The sequence below is a fragment of the Eleginops maclovinus genome, chromosome 3, assembly GCF_036324505.1.
Source record: "Eleginops maclovinus isolate JMC-PN-2008 ecotype Puerto Natales chromosome 3, JC_Emac_rtc_rv5, whole genome shotgun sequence".
NCBI classification, from domain to species: domain Eukaryota; kingdom Metazoa; phylum Chordata; class Actinopteri; order Perciformes; family Eleginopidae; genus Eleginops; species Eleginops maclovinus.
Window position 1 is genome coordinate 17,512,989 of NC_086351.1, and position 19,496 is coordinate 17,532,484.

The 19,496-nt window shown below is 38.2% G+C and overlaps 1 protein-coding gene across 1 annotated transcript in view; it reads right to left on the minus strand.

Annotated features, from left to right (window-relative positions):
* LOC134862319 (CUB and sushi domain-containing protein 3-like) overlaps positions 1-19,496 on the minus strand; it is a 199,550-nt gene that overhangs the window by 148,374 nt on the left and 31,680 nt on the right. Inside the window, exons 4-5 of the mRNA XM_063880172.1 lie at positions 15,054-15,248; positions 6,394-6,634 (exon numbers count right to left, since the gene is read on the minus strand). Of these exons, the coding sequence (XP_063736242.1) occupies positions 6,394-6,634; positions 15,054-15,248 (436 nt within the window). The remainder of the gene's footprint in view (positions 1-6,393; positions 6,635-15,053; positions 15,249-19,496) is intronic.

Here is a 19,496-nt window from a genome sequence, read left to right on the forward strand (position 1 = left end):
GTGTACCAGCGTTTTGGATCAGAAGTATTATTCCGCGTGCAGCTGCAGCATTAGGGACCATAAATAATTGGGGAGATTTAAAGTAGTCAGGGGCCTTGTCGTTTAGTATGGCTGACAAGCTATGGCTTATTTCAATTGTCTTTCAATCCCAGCACCACACCCTGTCGTACCACGGTCAATAGGCCACAATGCCATTCTACCTGTCAAACAGAGGCTTGGGACAGACTGAAAAACTGTAAAAGTGTGGAGTGCAGTTGAGCCCTGTGTTCCCAAATTGTCTCAGTGGAACCAAAAACAATGCCTGTCTGAATGTGTGTGAGCATAGTTGTGTTTAAGGTTAGTTTTTCTATGCCATTTCTTTGGATTTACGGCAGAGTCACCAAAGGGGAAGGCTGAATTATTTTTTTTATTTTTTAAATCAAAGAAATGTGAAGGTGGAAGTGAAAGAAAGAGATAGGAAGAGAGTGATAAGAACGAGTAGAGGATGCCTTTTTCCCTCAGTGGCCATTTCAGATATATACGAAATGCATTAGTAAGTGTATTTGACATTTTGTCAACTAACCAATATTACTTCAGAGAGGGAAAAAGACATCTGTCGGACAGATTATAGGCTGTTGAACCCTGATACTTTGATACAAATTATCCATCACAAGGGTAGATGGTAGTTCCCAATAAGAGAGTTGAAAATATATTCATTATCGCACAAAAGTTGTCCTTTTTTCTAATTGCTTCAATGTTAAAATGCTAATAACACCAATAAACGGAACAGTCTTCAGGTAGCCGGACTATTCAGGAAAAACTGCCTCCCTGTTGCCTGTAGTGAAAGCAGCAAATTATCACAAGACTTCTGCTAGTAGTCTAAAGGAAAATGGATAGCGACAATAAAGCTGTAACCATCTAGATTTTGCATGGATGCTCAAGGCAGAACAGGAGTGATGTAATGTATGACCAGCAGACGTTAACATACCGTTTTCTCCATGACAAAAAATATGGTAAGAAGAGAAACATGATCAGCCATGAACAGTAAATAAAGGCTTGATGACAATCTACAGAGGACTTGCTTCAACAGGACCATTTGTGTGAAGCAGCCTACTCTATTTATTTAACAACAGTCTGTATAAACGTACCACTCCTAATAAAACCGACCTGAGTAATTGATGTTTAGTATGCAAACATGTTCTCTTGCTTCTCAAGATGTCCTTATGTGCAGGCTGTTTAAAAGTAACCAAAAGGTAATGCAAAATAATGTAGGGCTACTTCTTGTGAATTTATCCATCATGCCAAACAAAATAAATTACTAGTGAATAATGGGCTGCCTATTCCTGTTAAAACGTTGAATAACTATTGAGTGCCGTCTACTGTTTTCTCATTGTATTTCCTCCAGCATATTGAATGACAAAAGATGGGAAAGTCCAATTGGTAAAATGGATTCCTCTCATAATGCACCATTCCATCTCTGCAGACTCACTCAGGCTGTCCATTTGTTCCTTCTGAGATACAGTGTGCAATATGGCTTTTCAGAGATTACTTCCTAGAATGACTGAAGTGTTTTATGTGCATGGTTTGATCCAAATTTTAGCATGGTTCATATTATTTATTTGTCTCAAAGATTAATGGTAGATTCTGAATTAGATTTGTGAGGCACGTTAGAGTTCTCATTACATTCTCTGAGTAAAATGGACTTGAAGGGAAAGGATAAGGGGTTGAAGGGTGCATGGCAATCTCATCAAAATACCAACGTAACGAGTCCCAATGTGCAGGTACTGTGGCCAAATGTGGCCTTGAGGCCAGAGTGAGGAGTTGTGATCTCTAGTGACTCTACTTCATTTCACAGAGAGGTCAGTCATCCGTACAGTAGGTTAACCCCAGATAATAAGTGATCAATTCCAATTTCTCAAAAAAAGATAGGGCCAGGTGATTATTTAGTTTCCTCTAGTTAATATTCTATAAAATCGTACAACACAGAGCAATATATATTACTTTTATAATATATTTTGTGAAAGAATAAGCTTGCCATCGACCTCAAATTACTCCTTCTTTAGAGGCTGTTCTGGGGTTGTAATTGTACAGTGTGGTGCCGGGCTGTCAGTAGATTGTCTTGTGAGAACAGTATGCCTGTCACAGTATACCCAGTACTTTCTCACAATCATTTCCCTGGGTCAATTGTCCATTCATCTTCCTTCAATTAAACATTGCATTCTTCACAGGCAGACTGCAGAAGTGGACGATAGCTTTTAGAGACATTTTGATGGCTCATATTTTTCCAGGGAAGATCAATAATAACTTCAAGAAGAAATTGAATCTAATGCACATGGTATTATCACGGAAAGTTTGAAATGAAGCTGCAGGGCACCTCTTGCTCGAAACCTGCTTTGAATATTGTAATCTTTCTCTGACAACCATTTAGCCGGTCTGTTTGAATAGGGCTGTTCATATTCAGTAAACTAAACAAATATTGCCAGATTGCTTGGCGCATTAGCAATTTATTCTTTAAATCTCAGTGATTTGTGGGATGTTGATAACATGCAGAGTAAATGTAATAAAATTATTTCTGATTCTGATAGAAGTACCCATTAAGAAATCTGCAAAGAAACCAAATGATGGAAAGGTAAAAATGGTGAGGAAGCATAATGAAATTGTACAGAGCGATCATATATATATATATATATATTATAGAATATAAAAAGAAAAGTGTATCTAATAACCGCAAAGCCTTTCAGTCTTTTCAGGTTACGTGTCCATATTTGAAATAATGAGTGACGTGTAATCTACAGCTTGTTGTTTCTGCCCTTTGCAGGCAGGGCTGTACAGCCATATTAAAGGTCAGAAGAATAACAAAAAACGGTTTTCCTTGGTCGAGCAAGACTTCGATGTTGGCATTCGTAAAAAGGAAACTGAGATTTGTATTTTTTTGTGTCTATTTTCACTGTGAGTGATGTGTAACCTCACATCAACCTTCCCCAGCGATACAACAGTGGGATCAATAAACTCATTTGCAGAGAACTGATAGAAATCTTCAATTGATAAAAGGATACAAATTGTCAGCAGAATATATTCCTTGCCCTATACTCTTGCCTATTGACTACTATTAACAAATATTTCTCTTAGCATTTGTCATCATCTATCATCTTCTTTCAGCAAATTGGCTGGCAAAGTTAGGCAGTTTAAAAGCTTAGCACATTTTCTATTTCATAACAACTACTTCATTTCTCCTAATAAATTAAACACTTTAATATTCTTAGTATTTTCCGTACGTGTTGAACTCTAAAATGTGGCACATCTTATTTTCCAGAATTAAAGTGAATCGTTCTTTTAGGGATGATGTTTTTCTAATACATAATTACTTTTCTACCTTCATATTTTACATATTGTTTATCACACTGTTTTACCACAGGTTGAGACAGGATAACAAGTCAAGTGGGGACACATTTTAAGTCCATTTGCCTGAAAAAAGGCTAAGAGGAGATGTTAAATCTGGCTGAATTTGAGGGTCCAGGCTGTCAATCATCGTTAAGCAGCTCTAAACCTCAAGGGTACATTGACAGTTTGCTTGTCTCTGCCTGCAGCTGGTGCTATATGTTAGGATGCTTCAAAGTTTAGCTGTCCATTGGCCTTGTACACAGCGAGAGACACTCATAAAATAAAGGCGAGTGAGAGCAATGAAATTTATGGGCATGCGAGAATTGTGTTTGTTTGCTTGTCTGTTTGTTTACCTGGCTGAGTTGAAGCCTTCTCTCTCCACTGCACTCAAGCTCACTGAGTCCCATTAGGATTGTTGGGCTTAAAACCAGAAGTCGGCCTGACAGCCTCCGACATTCGTTGACATACAATACCATCTTGGATATTCAAAGCATTCAAGTGATGCAAAATGAGTGCTTGCCACACACATACGCAACAACTTAAAATAAATGGTGTTACTTATTGAATTGATTGCCGGAATAAACACAGCAGTTGTCTTTTTTACCCTCTCCTCGGACACTGGACTGAAAAATAACCTAGGTAAAGCCATTACTGTAGTTTACTCTAAAGGGTTAAAACTCCATAAAAGTTTACCGAGTAATACACATTGCATGCTATATTAATTGATTTTCAAAGAAAAAATAGACGTAGTAATACATGCTAATGTTTTTACTCTACTGTTAAATAATGCAGTGTATTTGCCAGTTATTAGACATTTGTTTTGAACATCATTCGCACTCAACAGTCTCAAGCGTGTAAAGATATTCCATGCCCAGAGAATTAACTAAGAAAAATAAATAGTAAAAAAATGCATGGATTTTCTTGAATCCTGAAAAACAAGATATTACTAGACAACACATCGCATTTACCACTGGGGCTTTGAGAGGCATTTCTGTCAGTGGAAGAGTTCATTTTGAAGCCCTTATAACAAAGAGAAGAGGATTACCTGATGGTGTGTCAAAACACATCAGTGTCATCACCATATCCTCTTGCTGTCAAACTCTTAAGCTACGTCAACATTCAATACTTAGCAGTCAACACCATACTCCGAGCACCTCTCCTTTGACTCCCCCTGTCTCTCGCTGACACACGCTCTGTCTCCCTCTCCCCCTCTGACTCCGGGAGACAACTCTCAGGGACAACAAAGCTTGTAGCTCAGTGATTGATTAGAGCTTCTTTCAGCCAATTACAATTAATGCCCGGCAGGATCATATAAACCTGGCAAATGCTGCCATTTGCTCAGGACATAGAGGAGATGGATAAAATTGGCCCCAAGGTTGAGGGTCAAACCCATTTCATTTTTCCTTGTTTCAGTTGGGAGTACCTTCTACACCAAACAAAACTCTGTTGAAGATTTACAATATAGGTCATGTGATCTTTAATTTGAATGATCAAACAGAGAGTTATGCATCCTCTGCAGCTGTGTTATTCCATCGGAAGCACAAGGCATATTCAAAAGGTTCCCTGCCACTGTCCATGCAAATTCATCAAGGTACATTTGCATGCCAGCTGGCCTTTTCCTTAAGTTTCCAATACCTGAGACTGATTTTAAAGTGCTGCTCTTTTAGAATATTACGAGGTCGTGCTCAACCATACACAGAACGTTTGTTTCTTTGCATGCTTCAAGATCACAGCAAGGAGGCCTCGTTATCCCAAAAAGTGAAACACAATCATCTCTCTTCTTTGGGGTGGCAGTGGATTAGTCTGTAAGGGCTTAGACTGGGGTCGATTGGACCAGAAAAATGGAGTAAGCTGGTAGCTGGAGAGGTGCCAGTTCTCCTCCTGAGCCACTGCCGAGGTGCCCTTGAGCAAGGCACCAAACCCTGAAACTCGCTGGCGCCGGGTACCTGGCAGCTTCCCTGCTCTGCCACCTCTCCTGCATGTCTGTGGTTGTGTTCGTGCATGTATATCTCCCTGTGTGTAATGTGTGTAAACACTACAGAGTGGGGAAAGGAATTTCCCTGTAAGGGGTTAATAAAGTTTATCTTCTTCTTCTTCTTCTTCTTAAGGCAATACAGCCTTGTTTTATCAAGCTCACACGTCTCTTTGGAATAAATTAAGAGCTGCCGATACAAAAGCTTTTTTGTGATCTGTAAAACCTAGACTTGAAAGGTCTTTATTCTCTCTAGTGTCCATAACCTTGTGTTCTTGTTTTAAATAAACACGATTTTAGAGATACAGGATTTTGATCACTATGGTGCCCATTAAAAGACTCCTATAGGTAAATAATTTATATTTTCAATCTGAATGTAATCTTATTGTTGGATATAATAAATTGTAATAGTATATTATTTACCATACTGTTCTTGTTTTCAAATACTCCATCTCTTTATTGCACCCCAAGCTATCAAAGAGATTGAAATTCTATCTCTGTCTTTATTCCTCTTTTTCCAACATGCCTGCTATTTTTATGGAAATCCTCTGTACAGTATGTTTTGGGTGCAGTTTGGGTTTGGAAGTGCAGGTTTTGGTCTGGAAGCTCATGGTAACACTATGCTATATTGGCTTACACGGATGAACAAAACGTCTTACTTATTTATGACTTGAACTTGTCAATCGAAACTTTCTTGCTAGCATCTCTGGATTATAAAATGTCTGGCCTACATTTGGTTTGGCAGCGCTGTCTTTTAAATGAATATAGGCCATGATTTAACAAGAGTATTTTTAGCATGTCTCTTCCATAGGTTTAAACAGCAAGAACATTCTTCAGATAATTTAAAGCTTGTTCTCTCTCTACAACTGATGCATAACACATTTGATCTTCAGTGCAACCTCATCTCACTTTTATGCAAACCTTTATCAACACCATACCAACATGCTCCAAAACATAAACAACGTGTGTATGAGAAAACATTTTTAATTTAACAACTCAGTGCACAGCTTGTTAAATATAATCACTAAAAGAGCCACACTCTCTCTCACAGCTCAACTCACCAGATGCTTGCCGGTTCAGATCCTTCTACTTCAAGATAATCCGACTTCTCCTCCATCTGAAATTCAGTGAAAACCAGGGAGATGGTGTCCCCCGGATCTGCCAGGATGGTCCACTTACACTCCCCACTGCTGCCAAGGCCCCCAGCAGATCCACCGCTGCTGGTTGAATCACCGCTGGGGAAATCGAAGCTGGAGATGAGCCCGCTGGAGCCCCTCAGGGTGCCACCGCACGTGTCCTCCGCTGTCAGTCACCAAAGAGAAAAGCAAAAAGGTTATGTTAGAGTTCAAAATGTCAAAATAAGTGGCTTCAGGCATAAAACATCCGTACCTGTCCCTTCAGATAAATACAAACCAGCAAAATACCACTGTGGAAGTTGATCTTAAAGCTGCAGGCCATTTAAACGCATCATTATACAGCCCTGGAAAAAATTAAGAGACCACACCAAATGTTTCTTACATCTCAAACCCTCGGGTAAGCCATTCCAAAGTGTATGTTGGATTCCAACACAGAGAAAGGTTGTCAGTAGTTTCTAATTTTTTTTATTTAACTCAAAGACATATTTACAAATAGTAAAACCTGAGAAACTGATAATGCTGCAGTGGTCTCTGTTATTAGCGGGCTCTATTATTTTTTAATTTTTTTAAACGCATGTTCTCAAATCCAGTAGCTAATTCTAGTAAGCAATAAGATTGGTAACAATATGAAAGCAGAGATTAAAAGGTTTTGTTTTCTTCATACTGGAAAGAAAGTGACAATGGGCAGAACATTTGACCGAACGACTGTGATTCTGTGGTATAAACATCCCGTCTGTGCTCTTTCTTCTCTTTTCCATGATCTCGTCTCCTCCCTTTATCCAACAGACAGTAATTCATCATTGTGTCCTCCAAGCCCCCTCAAGTTTAAGGAAACAAACAAATGATGATAAACAGGGCTTGTGATGCTGTGCAATTGTATATTTTTTTCTCCAATGTGGGAAGCATGGCACGTCAGTTGAATGTTAATGCACTCAACCATAACAGGGGCTTGCTCTCTTTCACTCCACATCCCTTTTCCCCTTCTCTCCCCCACCGTTTCTTATATCTCTCAATCTCTTTCTCTGTCTCTCCCTCTCTCTCTCTTCATCCCTCTCCTCCAAGCCCTCTCAGATCTTTCTACTATTAGTCACCATCCTCCCCTCTGCCCCTGTATCCGTTTTTTCTCCCTAAAGAATTCTAATGATGGCAGGGCTTTCACAGTTTTCACATCATTTAAGACTAATATGTGACACTCAGCTGTGCCAGCTGAAACCTTTGATGGCTCAGCGCTCCACTCAGGGCTGTCAGAGCTGCCAGCCTTGGAACATTCCTGCATGCTGCATTACATGATTGGTCAAGGAACAAGGAAGCGGGTGTATGAAATTTCAAAAGAAGATTAAGAGAAAAGGGGTGAAGATGGGAGAGCAGGAGCAGCTAGTTAGCTTGATCTATGTCCTTTGACACATTAGCTGAAGCGTAGCATCTGATCAAAGTCTTCATAGAAGGAGCAGAGATGGCATTGATACTGTGTGAGACATCAATGGCTGTACCCACATATGATTTAGATCAAGGGCCGACTGGTTTGTAGACGACACCAAGGGCAGGATTTTATTTGTTAAATGCCTACAGCCTTGTAACAAGAGAAGCGTCGGGCAAGTGTAAGTGATAGAGTGTTTATCCTTAATGCATTTAAGATGGCATTCCACAGAGTGCCAACGAGATGTGTAGATTAATTGGAGAAAGGCTTGAACTTAACTGATATTCAAGTGTCTATTCAAGTCCAACCAAAGGGTCCATACCACTTTCTAACCCTCGATGACAGACAGTGGAGTAGCGTAAAGTGGCATTGTGTCATTCAAGGCAAAGATACGAGAGATGCATTAGATAATGAGGAGGGTGAATAGAAGGATACAAGGGGATAGCAAATAAATGAGAAATAGACTAGGATTTAGCAAGAGACAAAGAAATAGGAGACATAACAGAGATTGGCTAGAAAAGATTTTAAAAATGTAAACAAAATTCAACAGGTAGCCTAAAAGCAATCAAACAAAAGTCTATGCAGCCAAAACCCAGCCTCATATACAGTATCGTATTAGTGACTCGTCCGAATGGTAGCAAATGTCAATTTCCTAGGACCCTCCTGTACATTTCCTAAGCTCCAACAAGTTATTCAGACGTACATCACCCCTCTCCTACATGCAATACGTATGCTGCCATAACACCAGAATTCAGTCAGGACCACATATTACTTGAATATATCAAGTTTCACTTTTTCGAGAAACTAAAGACCAGCTTGAAGATCAAAGGGTCATGATGATGTTTTGGTTATTTAATGTATTCAAAATTGAATTATACTATTTAAATAACTAAATAAAACATTTTAAGAGTATAACAGTTTAAAACACCCATACATTCTTAATTATTTTACATTTCTAAGCATCTTTAAGCTAAAACAAAGTAAATTCACTTTATGTTAATCAAATCTGGATGGACTGATCCAGAAAATACGCACACGTTGAACCTCACAAAATTCACTCCACGTAGAGTTATTATTTTTCCCAATGACATTAACTAGTATCTTGTCAGGAGAAACACATTTCTTTAATTATATTAATCCCTGTGTGGAAATAAGGTAATAATCAAACACACTTCTCACACTACTTTTGAAACATTCCAAGGTCTGGTAAAATGAAATTAAATCAATCACAGTCTTTGAAATTATTTTTAAAAGTTGAAAATGAATGAAAGAAAAATCATTTCAACCAAACATATTATACATGTTCATTTTGCAATAGTCACAAGAAAAATATTTGAAAAGTGTAAAGAAACCAAGGTCTAGAGGCATTGTACAATGCAACTTCTATATGAATCAATCCATTATCAACACACAGTAAGACTCAGTACTGTAGAAAGGAGTAAATTAAGCCATGGTGAGAGTAGCATACAGAGAGCAGAACCCACAGGCTGCCATCCAGCTCAAATGTTCTCGTTCTGACTGGAAGGCACAGAGGACACAACGTTGCCACTGTGGCAAACGATACCACTGACACAATCATAGAAAAAATAGACAATGAAAAGGCTCAGGCAAGCCGTAAACAAAAATGAAAGCCCTTTTTATTCCTTAGTGCTTTGAACATCAGAGTACGATGCTAGAACAAATGAAAAATAGCTCCTTCTGAGTTTTCTTTGAAGTGTTTTCCATGATAACACACTCTGATCGCTCTCTGATTGACCATGAACATCATTCAACTCAGGTGGTGGCAGCAAAAAAATAATATGCAAAATGTGAGTGACAGGTACAAAGGCAGTGTTGTATGTAGACTACCCACCGTCTGCAAGCAACTTTGCAGCAACGCTTTGGTCAAACTAATAAAGCTTCCAGGCTTTCTTTGGATTATGTTCTACCGATTAAAAAAACAATGCTCAGCACAGGGCCTCCTCAAAAGGTATTTAGATAGATTTCCACAACCAGGTTTAGTGATTAAAAAAAAACCCTGCTTACTGTATAACTCATTAATATGTCTACAGATGTAGTCAATTAAATATCACAGGAAAATGTGGTTGATGCATTGTACCATGAAAAGTTTCTCAGCCATTTCTTCAAGAAACATCCATGCATGGTTCTGTATATCATGAACTGGCAAACTGCTGTCATGGGCTAAATAAATGCTTTGCAGCTTGAGAATTTGGAATGGCATTAACTGGATAATGCTCACAGGTTCCTTAAATTCACGTGCAGCGTTTGATTGGGATGCATCGCAGCATTTTAAGTACAGTGTGCCAACAAGGTTTAGTGGCATAAAAGAGGCGATGTGTTTCTTAGCAAATCATTAGAGCATGTCTGGATTTAAAGAGGAAGGAGGATCTGTCTCTTTTAAAAACGGTGGCAGTGTAAGAAAAAAAAAAGATGGTGGCGAGGATTAGGACTGCTTTAGCTGAGCTCATTTACATCCCCAGCATCGGCAATCTAATGCTACTTGAGCAGGGATTAAGCCTCTCTCCCCTTGACTTTGATCAGATATACAACACTTGTCTTTCTACTTAGAAATATTCACCCCCAAGGATTGAAAGGAAGGAGCTCATGTATAATTTTCTACACTACCTTAGGTTTTTCCTTTGTAATAATCCCTGTGTTAATGCTAGGCAGGGACTATGTCTACAGTAAATGCATCGTTTGCTCCGCTGCAAGTCATGTTAAACATTTATAGGGTTTAAAGGGATCTGAATGGCTGCAGCGATGCGATTCATATCGATGTTGTGGGGGTTATTATAATATAATGACCACTTCTTCGTTATTTCAGATTTTAAATGAATAAAGAGAAAGGATGTAAGTTAGTGATATGGCACCACTAAATGGTGCAAAGGGGAAAAGCATTTGGTCGTCTGACAAAAAATGTAATGCAAACGCTGTTACACTGGTTGCTCTTAAATAGATCTTTAAAGCATTTCTGTCTATAGTTTGGAAAACATACTGAGCTATTTTAGTCATGAGTCTGAACTGTAAGTGACAACTGAGCACCCAATTGGATTTTATGAAAAATCTTGCCATGTGCAAATCAAATTTTCATATTTGAATACAAAATGTGAGAAGCAGAGAGCTAAAAAAGGTATTGCAGAGAGAACTGTGTATTTAGTCCAGTCGGATACCTTGACATGGAAAGGTTTTAAAGAAGCATTTTTTTATGACCTTATTCTCTGTTGGACAGTGGCTAGCAGTAAGAATGACAGTGTATCAATAAACCCCATTCTCATGTTTCCGCGCTGTCCCAGTTTGCTGTCTCGCTGCCTGGTTTAGTGAATGTCCAGAGACAATTACATGGAAGGAGTCTAAATGGGCTCCTGGGAGGGGCAGTGGCAACTCACAATAACAATAGCCATGAATTCAACATCTCACTGCCCTCCTGCTTGAGGTTGATGCTGTCTGTTTTTTATGTCAATCTTTCAGTCTCTTCAACCTTATACTTATACCTATATCCTTCCATTTAGATCCAATTACCTCTGTCTCTGTTTTTGTGTCAAGCTTTTAAGCTCTCTTTAAAAAGGGACAGTGTGACAGAATAAACACACATTTACGGCTAATCTGAATGGGATAAAACCTGGCCTAACTTCGCTTCACGGATTAACTATATTATTATGGGATACCTATAACCCTGACAATAATTTCAAGGCATTCATTTTGTTTTTTCAATAGTGGTTTTATGAACATGATGGTATTTTGTGGTTCGTTTCACAAAGAGCAAAATAAATGGAAGGAAATACTAAATTGCAGTACTTTAGCCATACTGACTTCCATGTTGTGCCTCCGGGGGTAACACCGCAGTGACCGCTTTTAACAAAATGAAAGTTGACAACTCTGTGCAGCAAATATTCTTTTAATCTGATCATTCCAAAGTGTAGTAATGATGTTTAAATTGGTCAAAATTGGGTTCTACATCTTCATTATCCTGCTGTAAAAATCGGAATTTGTAATGGAAAACTGCATCACTGAATTACTATTTTATTTCTTCCTCTATCCCTTAGTCTTTCCTTCAGTCATACACACACACACATTTGATAAACATGGTGGACTTTGGAAGTTGGTTGAGGATGGACAGGAGTACTGGGAGAAAGAAAAAAGAGAAAGTTAGATAGAAACAAAAAGAGGTGAGCGGTTGAGAGACTGAGGTGTACACAGACAGCGGGGGGTTGGATGGTGGATTGGGGAAGGATTTGTATTGTTGTGTGTTGAGTGTGACACAATTGGTGATGAGCAGAAAGGGCAGGATCTCAGAGGAAATAAGATCAAAGGACCATCTGCCCACATACAGGAGCTGGGCTGTTTTTAGTCACAGGAGAGAGTGGCTCAGGCAGTGCCCAGGCAAGGAGTGATGTTTCTGGCTCATGGATATAGAAGCTAGTGCTATGCATAAATGGATGGTAAATCGTTCATCTGCAGCTTTTTGTTTCCTCTGAGCTTGACATTTTCTAAACATATGCTCAGTCATTTCATTTTTGCTGTGGCTTGCACTGTAGGATAAGTTGGCGTGAGCAAATTTGCTCTGCTGGCTTTGGGATCTCTTAGGATTTGAGTTTTAAAATGGGAGGGGGAGATCTCTGACGCTTTTTGGCTTATTTTCTTGCCTAGTAATCCACTAGCACCAAATATATCTACACTGTATATATACACTAATTGAATTTATTAAGACATGCAGTTATTTTCCACTGTTTATCTCACAGTTCAAATCAATCTGCTTAAATAAAGAAGCAATTAGTAAATCAAAGTAAGGTCAGTTTAAAGTCATGGATAACAATTTTTCAATTTACATTAGAAAACACAAGAACAGACCATTATGTTATGATCAGTTTATCAGAATGGCTTTCAGTCATTACATTACGCTTTTAATGTGTCATTTAAAATAATAACAGTCAAGATTTTACCTGGCTAAAATATCCCTATAAAGCCCTTCCTGGTGGTTTGAATCCACTAAGACCTATTTTCAGAAGCTGTACAGTGTCATTCCTGATAAAATACACACTACCTTGACATTTTCTCTACCCATGTCCCTTCCTACTGTTCAACTGTCAAAGAGGTTCTTGCCATCACAATGCCTTTACACATACTTCCCAGATGATTTGCATCGGTGTGAGAAAAGATCTCATATAAGCATAGTTAGGGATAAACAGCATGCTATGAAGAGCACTAGTCAGTCATTAATCTACCAACTGTCAGAGAGAAATCCTCAGTATGCTATAGAGGCTTCTTCAGTCTTTGTTACTGATGGTTGAGCAAAAGATTTTGCTGAGACAAATAACCTGAGTGCAGCATCTTCTATGGGTTCAAACGCTGGGCAAAACTGTATTTTTGAATAGCTCAGGATAAAATCTATAATCCATCAAGCATTGCAGAATTTATCATTGGTTTTAAATATTTCAGTACTTTAAAATGATCTGGGCTCTTGCTGTATGCTCACACTGTATATGTTCATGATACATCTTCAAGCTTTCACTTGATTAGTATGAACTGCCATATGCAAGTTAACTTTAAGTTTAAGAAATGTTGCTAAGGCAGGCTGAAAAGCTTGCTTATATAGGATGTTAGGATTAGGTGCATTATCGTATATCCAATAGGTTGAATGAAATGAACCAGCCATACTCTGCTTCTGGTTGATTTTCCTGATGACCCTAGTCAAACCTTCTCCTCACGACTACACTGAACCAACCCAACCAACATCGACAACAAGTAATAACAGGCACAGCAGGGAAGGCTGCCTTCACCCGGAGGAAAAAATATATGTAATAATAATTTTAAGAAGGTTTCATGACGTCAATCTGCAAAATAATTAGCCATGTGCCTGTGGTTGTTTGCAGGGAGAGTCTGTATTTTCTGAGCAATGGTCCTTCTGATCAATGAGTGTTTGTTTTCGGGAACAACATGCAAGACAAATGGGCTTTCGGTGCAGTAGGACACTATACAGTAAAAATGGGCCCCCGAACAATGGAAAATACTGAAACCTACAGCCTTCTTTAACTGCCAGACGTGTAAAATGCTCCATCTCTGAGAGAAATATGTCTTCTGTGGATCCCACTACATAATGAACTGATCATTTATGTTGTCCTCCACATTCCCTTATAATAGTCAAAACAATCAGTTGTATTTTAAGGTCACTTGTCCTGAGGAAGATGGAAATGTAATGATTTAAACATCTCCTCCGATAACAGCTTGCCATATTCATGCATCAGCAGTCTAAGTATATTCGACCTGCCAGGCAAGAGAAAAGGCACACAGTAAATATTGCATTTTCACAGGTTCCAGGACAGACTGAATAATGTGGCATTATCATTTCAAATCCTTCAAATTGTGGTCTCAGTCTTTTTTCTCTGCTGTAGCTACTGTATATGTTTAAGTTGCTGCTGGTCTGTCACAATGGCTTTGCAGCTGATGGGCAAACCCAATGGACTAACAGCGAGGTTTATTATTTGTTTTACTGCTCATCATTTCAAAATAGCAATAATAGACTTTGTATGCCTTTAAAACATATCTTTGTAGCTAATGCAGCATGAAATGAGAGGTAACTGTGACCTCAATACAGCAAAAGGAGCCAACAGTTCACCAAATCAAAAAACATCAATCAGAAAACCTGAATATATTCCAAAGAAGAGGTGCCAAACTCCTGTATTCCTCTAGATTCAGCCCAAGTCCAGCCCAACTTATGATGAAAAAAAGTAGATGTTCCCCTTCTGCTAACGGCATTGATGTATTTAAGCTACTTGCTCTAACAGTACAAATATTTAATTAACCTTTTGAGCCTCAGAGGCTCTAATCAACTTGTTCAACGTGATTAAAATCAGTCCATCCCATCATAATACTATACTACATCTGAGGCGCAGACCAGTCCCCCAGTCACACAACATCAATCCGTCAATCATGTCAGAGCAATTAGCTTTATGCATTTAATGGAATTCAAGCGACAAGAGGTCAAAACAAACCAATCATCCCCTAATTTGAAATGTCTAAGGGGAACAGTAAATTGGGTAGATAACATCACGTATTCTCCATGATACCCTACAGTCATATTGTACATCTGGGAGGAAGAGTAGGTAGCAGCAGTCATCTCCTGCAGTTAAAATGATTAATCACACATTTTCACTGATAAAAAGATCCTCACCTCTGCAGATCGGCACAGGGAAGTCCCACACCGACACACCGGCTGTGTTGGTCACGCAGGTGAGGAGTGAATGTCCGTCAAGGACGTAGCCAGTGACACACCGGTAGCGGATCTTGTCACCTACGTTGAACTGAGTTCCATTCAGTATTCCTTTGGGTGGAACCCCTGGGTTTCCACATGAGCTGCTCCTCAGCTCTGCAACATGGAAAGAGAAGAGAGTGTTGTTGAGAACAATATGTTGCTGTATAAAATACCAAGCTGTGTCTTAAAGTTTGTTTCTAGTTATGTACGCGAAGCAACTAGGTTGTCATAGTTTTGGCGACCTTAAAAGCTGTCCCTGTTATATTAATAATTGTTAGTCATCTCAACTTCAGTGTTAATAATCTTTATCACTGTTATTGGCAAGCAAATGTCAGTGCAAGTCTGACATTTATGCCACTGCTACTCAGATGCTTGCACTGCCTTGGGAGCAGTGAAGTACTGAACTGGTGTCCTACCCATCTCTCCACATTAAGAGTTCACTTAATGATATAAATCTTTAGCTGGAAGCTACAATATGGAGCAGAGAAAAAAACAAGTACATCCACACAATGCACAAGGAAATACAAGTCAATATAGTAAAAAATATGGCAAGACGACATGTAAGAAGAAGCTGCAAGCTATACTCATTTTCCTTTACACCCCTGAAGGGCCTTGTTGCTTAATAGGAGGGAGGGACGAACAGAAATTACTTTACTTCAAGGGTGAAGAATCCTTGTGACCAGAAACTCCAAAGCACTGAATGTGAACTAGACTTTCAATCTTCAAAAGAAGGTACTATTTGATACTTTCTTCAGGACCGAGGCCAAACCATCTTTGAACATGAACACTGGGCTTCCAGAAGGTCACCAGACTTTTGGCACAAAAAGCTAAATCTGCTGACATGGATCTCTTGGGTTTATAACTTATGGTTGTGTAACTTGTCTTGCATGAAAATGATGTTCCAAATCATACTTTATGATACACATCTTAATAAGTAACAATGTGGTAAAAGCTACAGTAGCACGTATATTAGTAGAATTCCTATTTTTCAAACTGAATGTCTACTTTTTCAATAATCAAGGTAAAATATAGATCTCAAAAAGGGAATTACATGCAAGAAACAACCATAAAGAGAAATAATATAAAATTGTACAAAAAACTGCATTTATATTTTTATAAATCCCTTGGCAGACACATTTTGGATAATGGCATATTGAAGTTATACAGATTTAACAAGAAAGCAATTCCCAAGGAATTACTACCACTATCATATGCACTTATGCTCTCACAAAGTCAAAGTAGTTATGATCATGGTATTCCTTTGCATAGTATTGAAAAATAATTTCTATAAAGATCTAAGCTGTGAAAGCATGACTGGATAACTCTTCCATCCTATATTCTTCTGGTTGACTATAACCTTCTTGTACATTTTGCTCTTCAAACTCAAACTTAAAATTCCCCTGGTACAAAATGTATCAGCAAGGATTATATTGTCCGATTGTTTTTGCCTCAGTGTTATATGTTGACGATTCAGTTGGAAGGCAGGTTTGGCCCTGAATTAAAATTATGTTAGCCAACTAACACCTGTTTAGGTCTGTCAGATTGCACACTAATGATCTAGGGTACTTTTTGCACAATGAACCTGCATTCATCATTCTCCATATGTATGGTATCAACTGCACTTATGAATAGGATTAGTCAAAGTGGTGTTTTTTTATCCATTCACACAGAATTATAATCAGGGCAGCATAAAAGAACCTTGGCTCTGCTTTATTATAAAGGACACTTCATCATAGAATTTGTGGGTAATGATCAATAACCAATTAGCCTAATCAGATCCAGAGTTGGCTTGTTGATAGAAATAAAAAACTTCCTTCCGTCCTACAGCTTGTCACTGATCATGTAGTCAAGTTAAATTAGTATTTGTGATATGCGCCATCTGTTTGTGGCAAATTATTCCAACTGGCATTTTTTACATGTACATAAACTGTATTGAAGGATAAAAAAAGCAGAAGGAAAAGGGACCTCAAAGCGTGTGTCATTTCCTTTTTTGAAAAAGATTTTTAAACACAAATACAATATTAAAGATAATATATATACACTTTCCCCCAAAACCCGAACTTTAAGGTTGATTGCCTTTTCACAGAGATTTACGCTATATTTAGAGAAAAGCCCCTGCAAATGAATCCGTCTGAAAAAGAGTAAAATATAAAGGGGTTATTATCTATTAAATGTATGATCCATGCAATTATTTTATTTCAAGTTGCAAAACCTCCTTCCACAAGTAACTCAGAGTTCAGTGAAAAATATAAAAAATAATGGAATTCTATGATTGACAGCTTATTTGAACAATGTTTTTATAAGAGAGTTGTAAAGCCAAGGGTTGTTAATATAAATATTAATAAGGAGTTAGACAATAACTGGAAGCTGCAGAGAATGTATGCATCTCTACATGGCACAACAATCAACAATCTCCATGGGAGTTACTGAGAGCCTGTGTAATTTACATTTATTTGTCTACAATATCAAACTTGTGGAGTTCAGCAAAGTGTGACAAAGCACATCAAAGGCAATCTAAATATCTAAAAGCACCAGAACAAGCCTTTAAAGTTTAGTGCAGAGGATGTCAGATTACAAAATGGCATTCTAGATGTTATTCAGAATTCCCCATGACCAAAACCTGTTGCTGCCACCTTCACCCCATTAGTGTTTGAATGGACATTTACCATCCAAGGAGGGTGACGATCACTGGAGAATAACTGGAGCAGCACACTGTGCTTCAGGTATTTAACACCATCAGCCAATTCAAAAAATATTGATCAGCAAGGGCCTGGCTGGTGAAGGAGACTGCCAAGCATTATGTTTGACTTATGAGCGGAGAACTGTCAAAACAATGTTTGATGGAAAAAGAAAGTCAGGTGTTTGCATCTCAAAATGTACCGCAAACTTTGAGTGTGAGCTCTCCATGGTAACATATGTGGGTAGGTGATCTACCATTATCATGCACATACTGTACCATCTTATCCTAAATAACAATTATCGTCTTATTTAAAGACAACCCACTGGTTTAAAGTCTGCTAAAACTATTAGTTATTAGCGGAACTCTTAGCTAAAGTCTTAAAACTCATCATTATAATGCTATGTAAATATATGAATTGATATATACCTGGCTACCGTATACAGAGGAGTGACATTCAATTAAAAACTGATTTATCAGAAATATCAGTAAACAAATAAGGGATATTTGATGTTGAAATAAAAGCCTTGACTGTTAAACTGTGTCAATGGGTTTATAAAACACAACTGCATTCATGCTGTGTGACCAGGAAGTCAAAGTGTTAATAGCTGTTTGAAACTGAAACAATGGAAGGTGGTGCGAAAATCCGGCTTTTCATAAATTAGGATGACACTCTCTTTGATAATGCTTTTGTAAACAATAATGGCGCCGGAATTAGATTTGTAAAATTTTCTTTTAAAAGAGGTTTGAAGCCCGGCTCCTTTCTCACCTCAGCCCACATCACTGCAAATGCTGTAGCATATGATTCAAATCATTTTAACCATGACCCCTCCATACCCTGAATGAAGGCATCCGTCTTTTACAATTCCATTTTATATCAAAATAATCTGAATCCATGAACTGCAAGCTTTCCTCTCCAAAGGATTAATATCCAAATATTATAAGACTGGTATGGGTTAGGGGGTTAAAATCTCATCCATGTTTGCCAGTGTTTTCAGACTCCTTAAAAATCCACGTAGGGAAGATAAACGCAGTAGGTTAAAAATGCAACCATGCAATTGAAAATCCAGCAGCCCGACAACATAGCTTTTCTCCTTCCAATAAAGCACATAATTCGAAGTCTGAAAAGACTAATTTAGACAGAAGTGTCATTGTGTGAAATGACTGGCTTTAATGTAAATGGTTGGTATCATGTCTTTTTCCTATTGTATTTTTTAAATTTTTTAAAAAACATGTCAACACACATTCTTTGAATTGTCTTTCCATACTTTATTCCCAATACATGTTTTGGAACAGAAGTGCAACTGCTGTAACTTGGAATTGTCTGAGTAAAATAAAAAATTCATAAGTTTGTAGTCTGTTGACTTTTCCAAATCATACTCTGTTTACTGTGAACAGAAGTCTAATTTCAGCTGCCAGATGTTGCAGGGATCTCGGACAGATTGCACTCAGCCAAATAAAAATGTGATAACATATCAATTATTTTACAGGGTGACAACAGTCTTTAATCATTTCACATGGATTTTCTATGCAAGACAATGCTGCATTTGAGGCTCATGCTGGAAAACAAAAGAAAAACAATTCACTACAATACCTGTGGAGCAGGTTTCACACCTCTTTAATAAAGGACGATGTTCATGGTGGAGAATATAATGGTTACATTCCATTAAACTGACTTGCCGTGC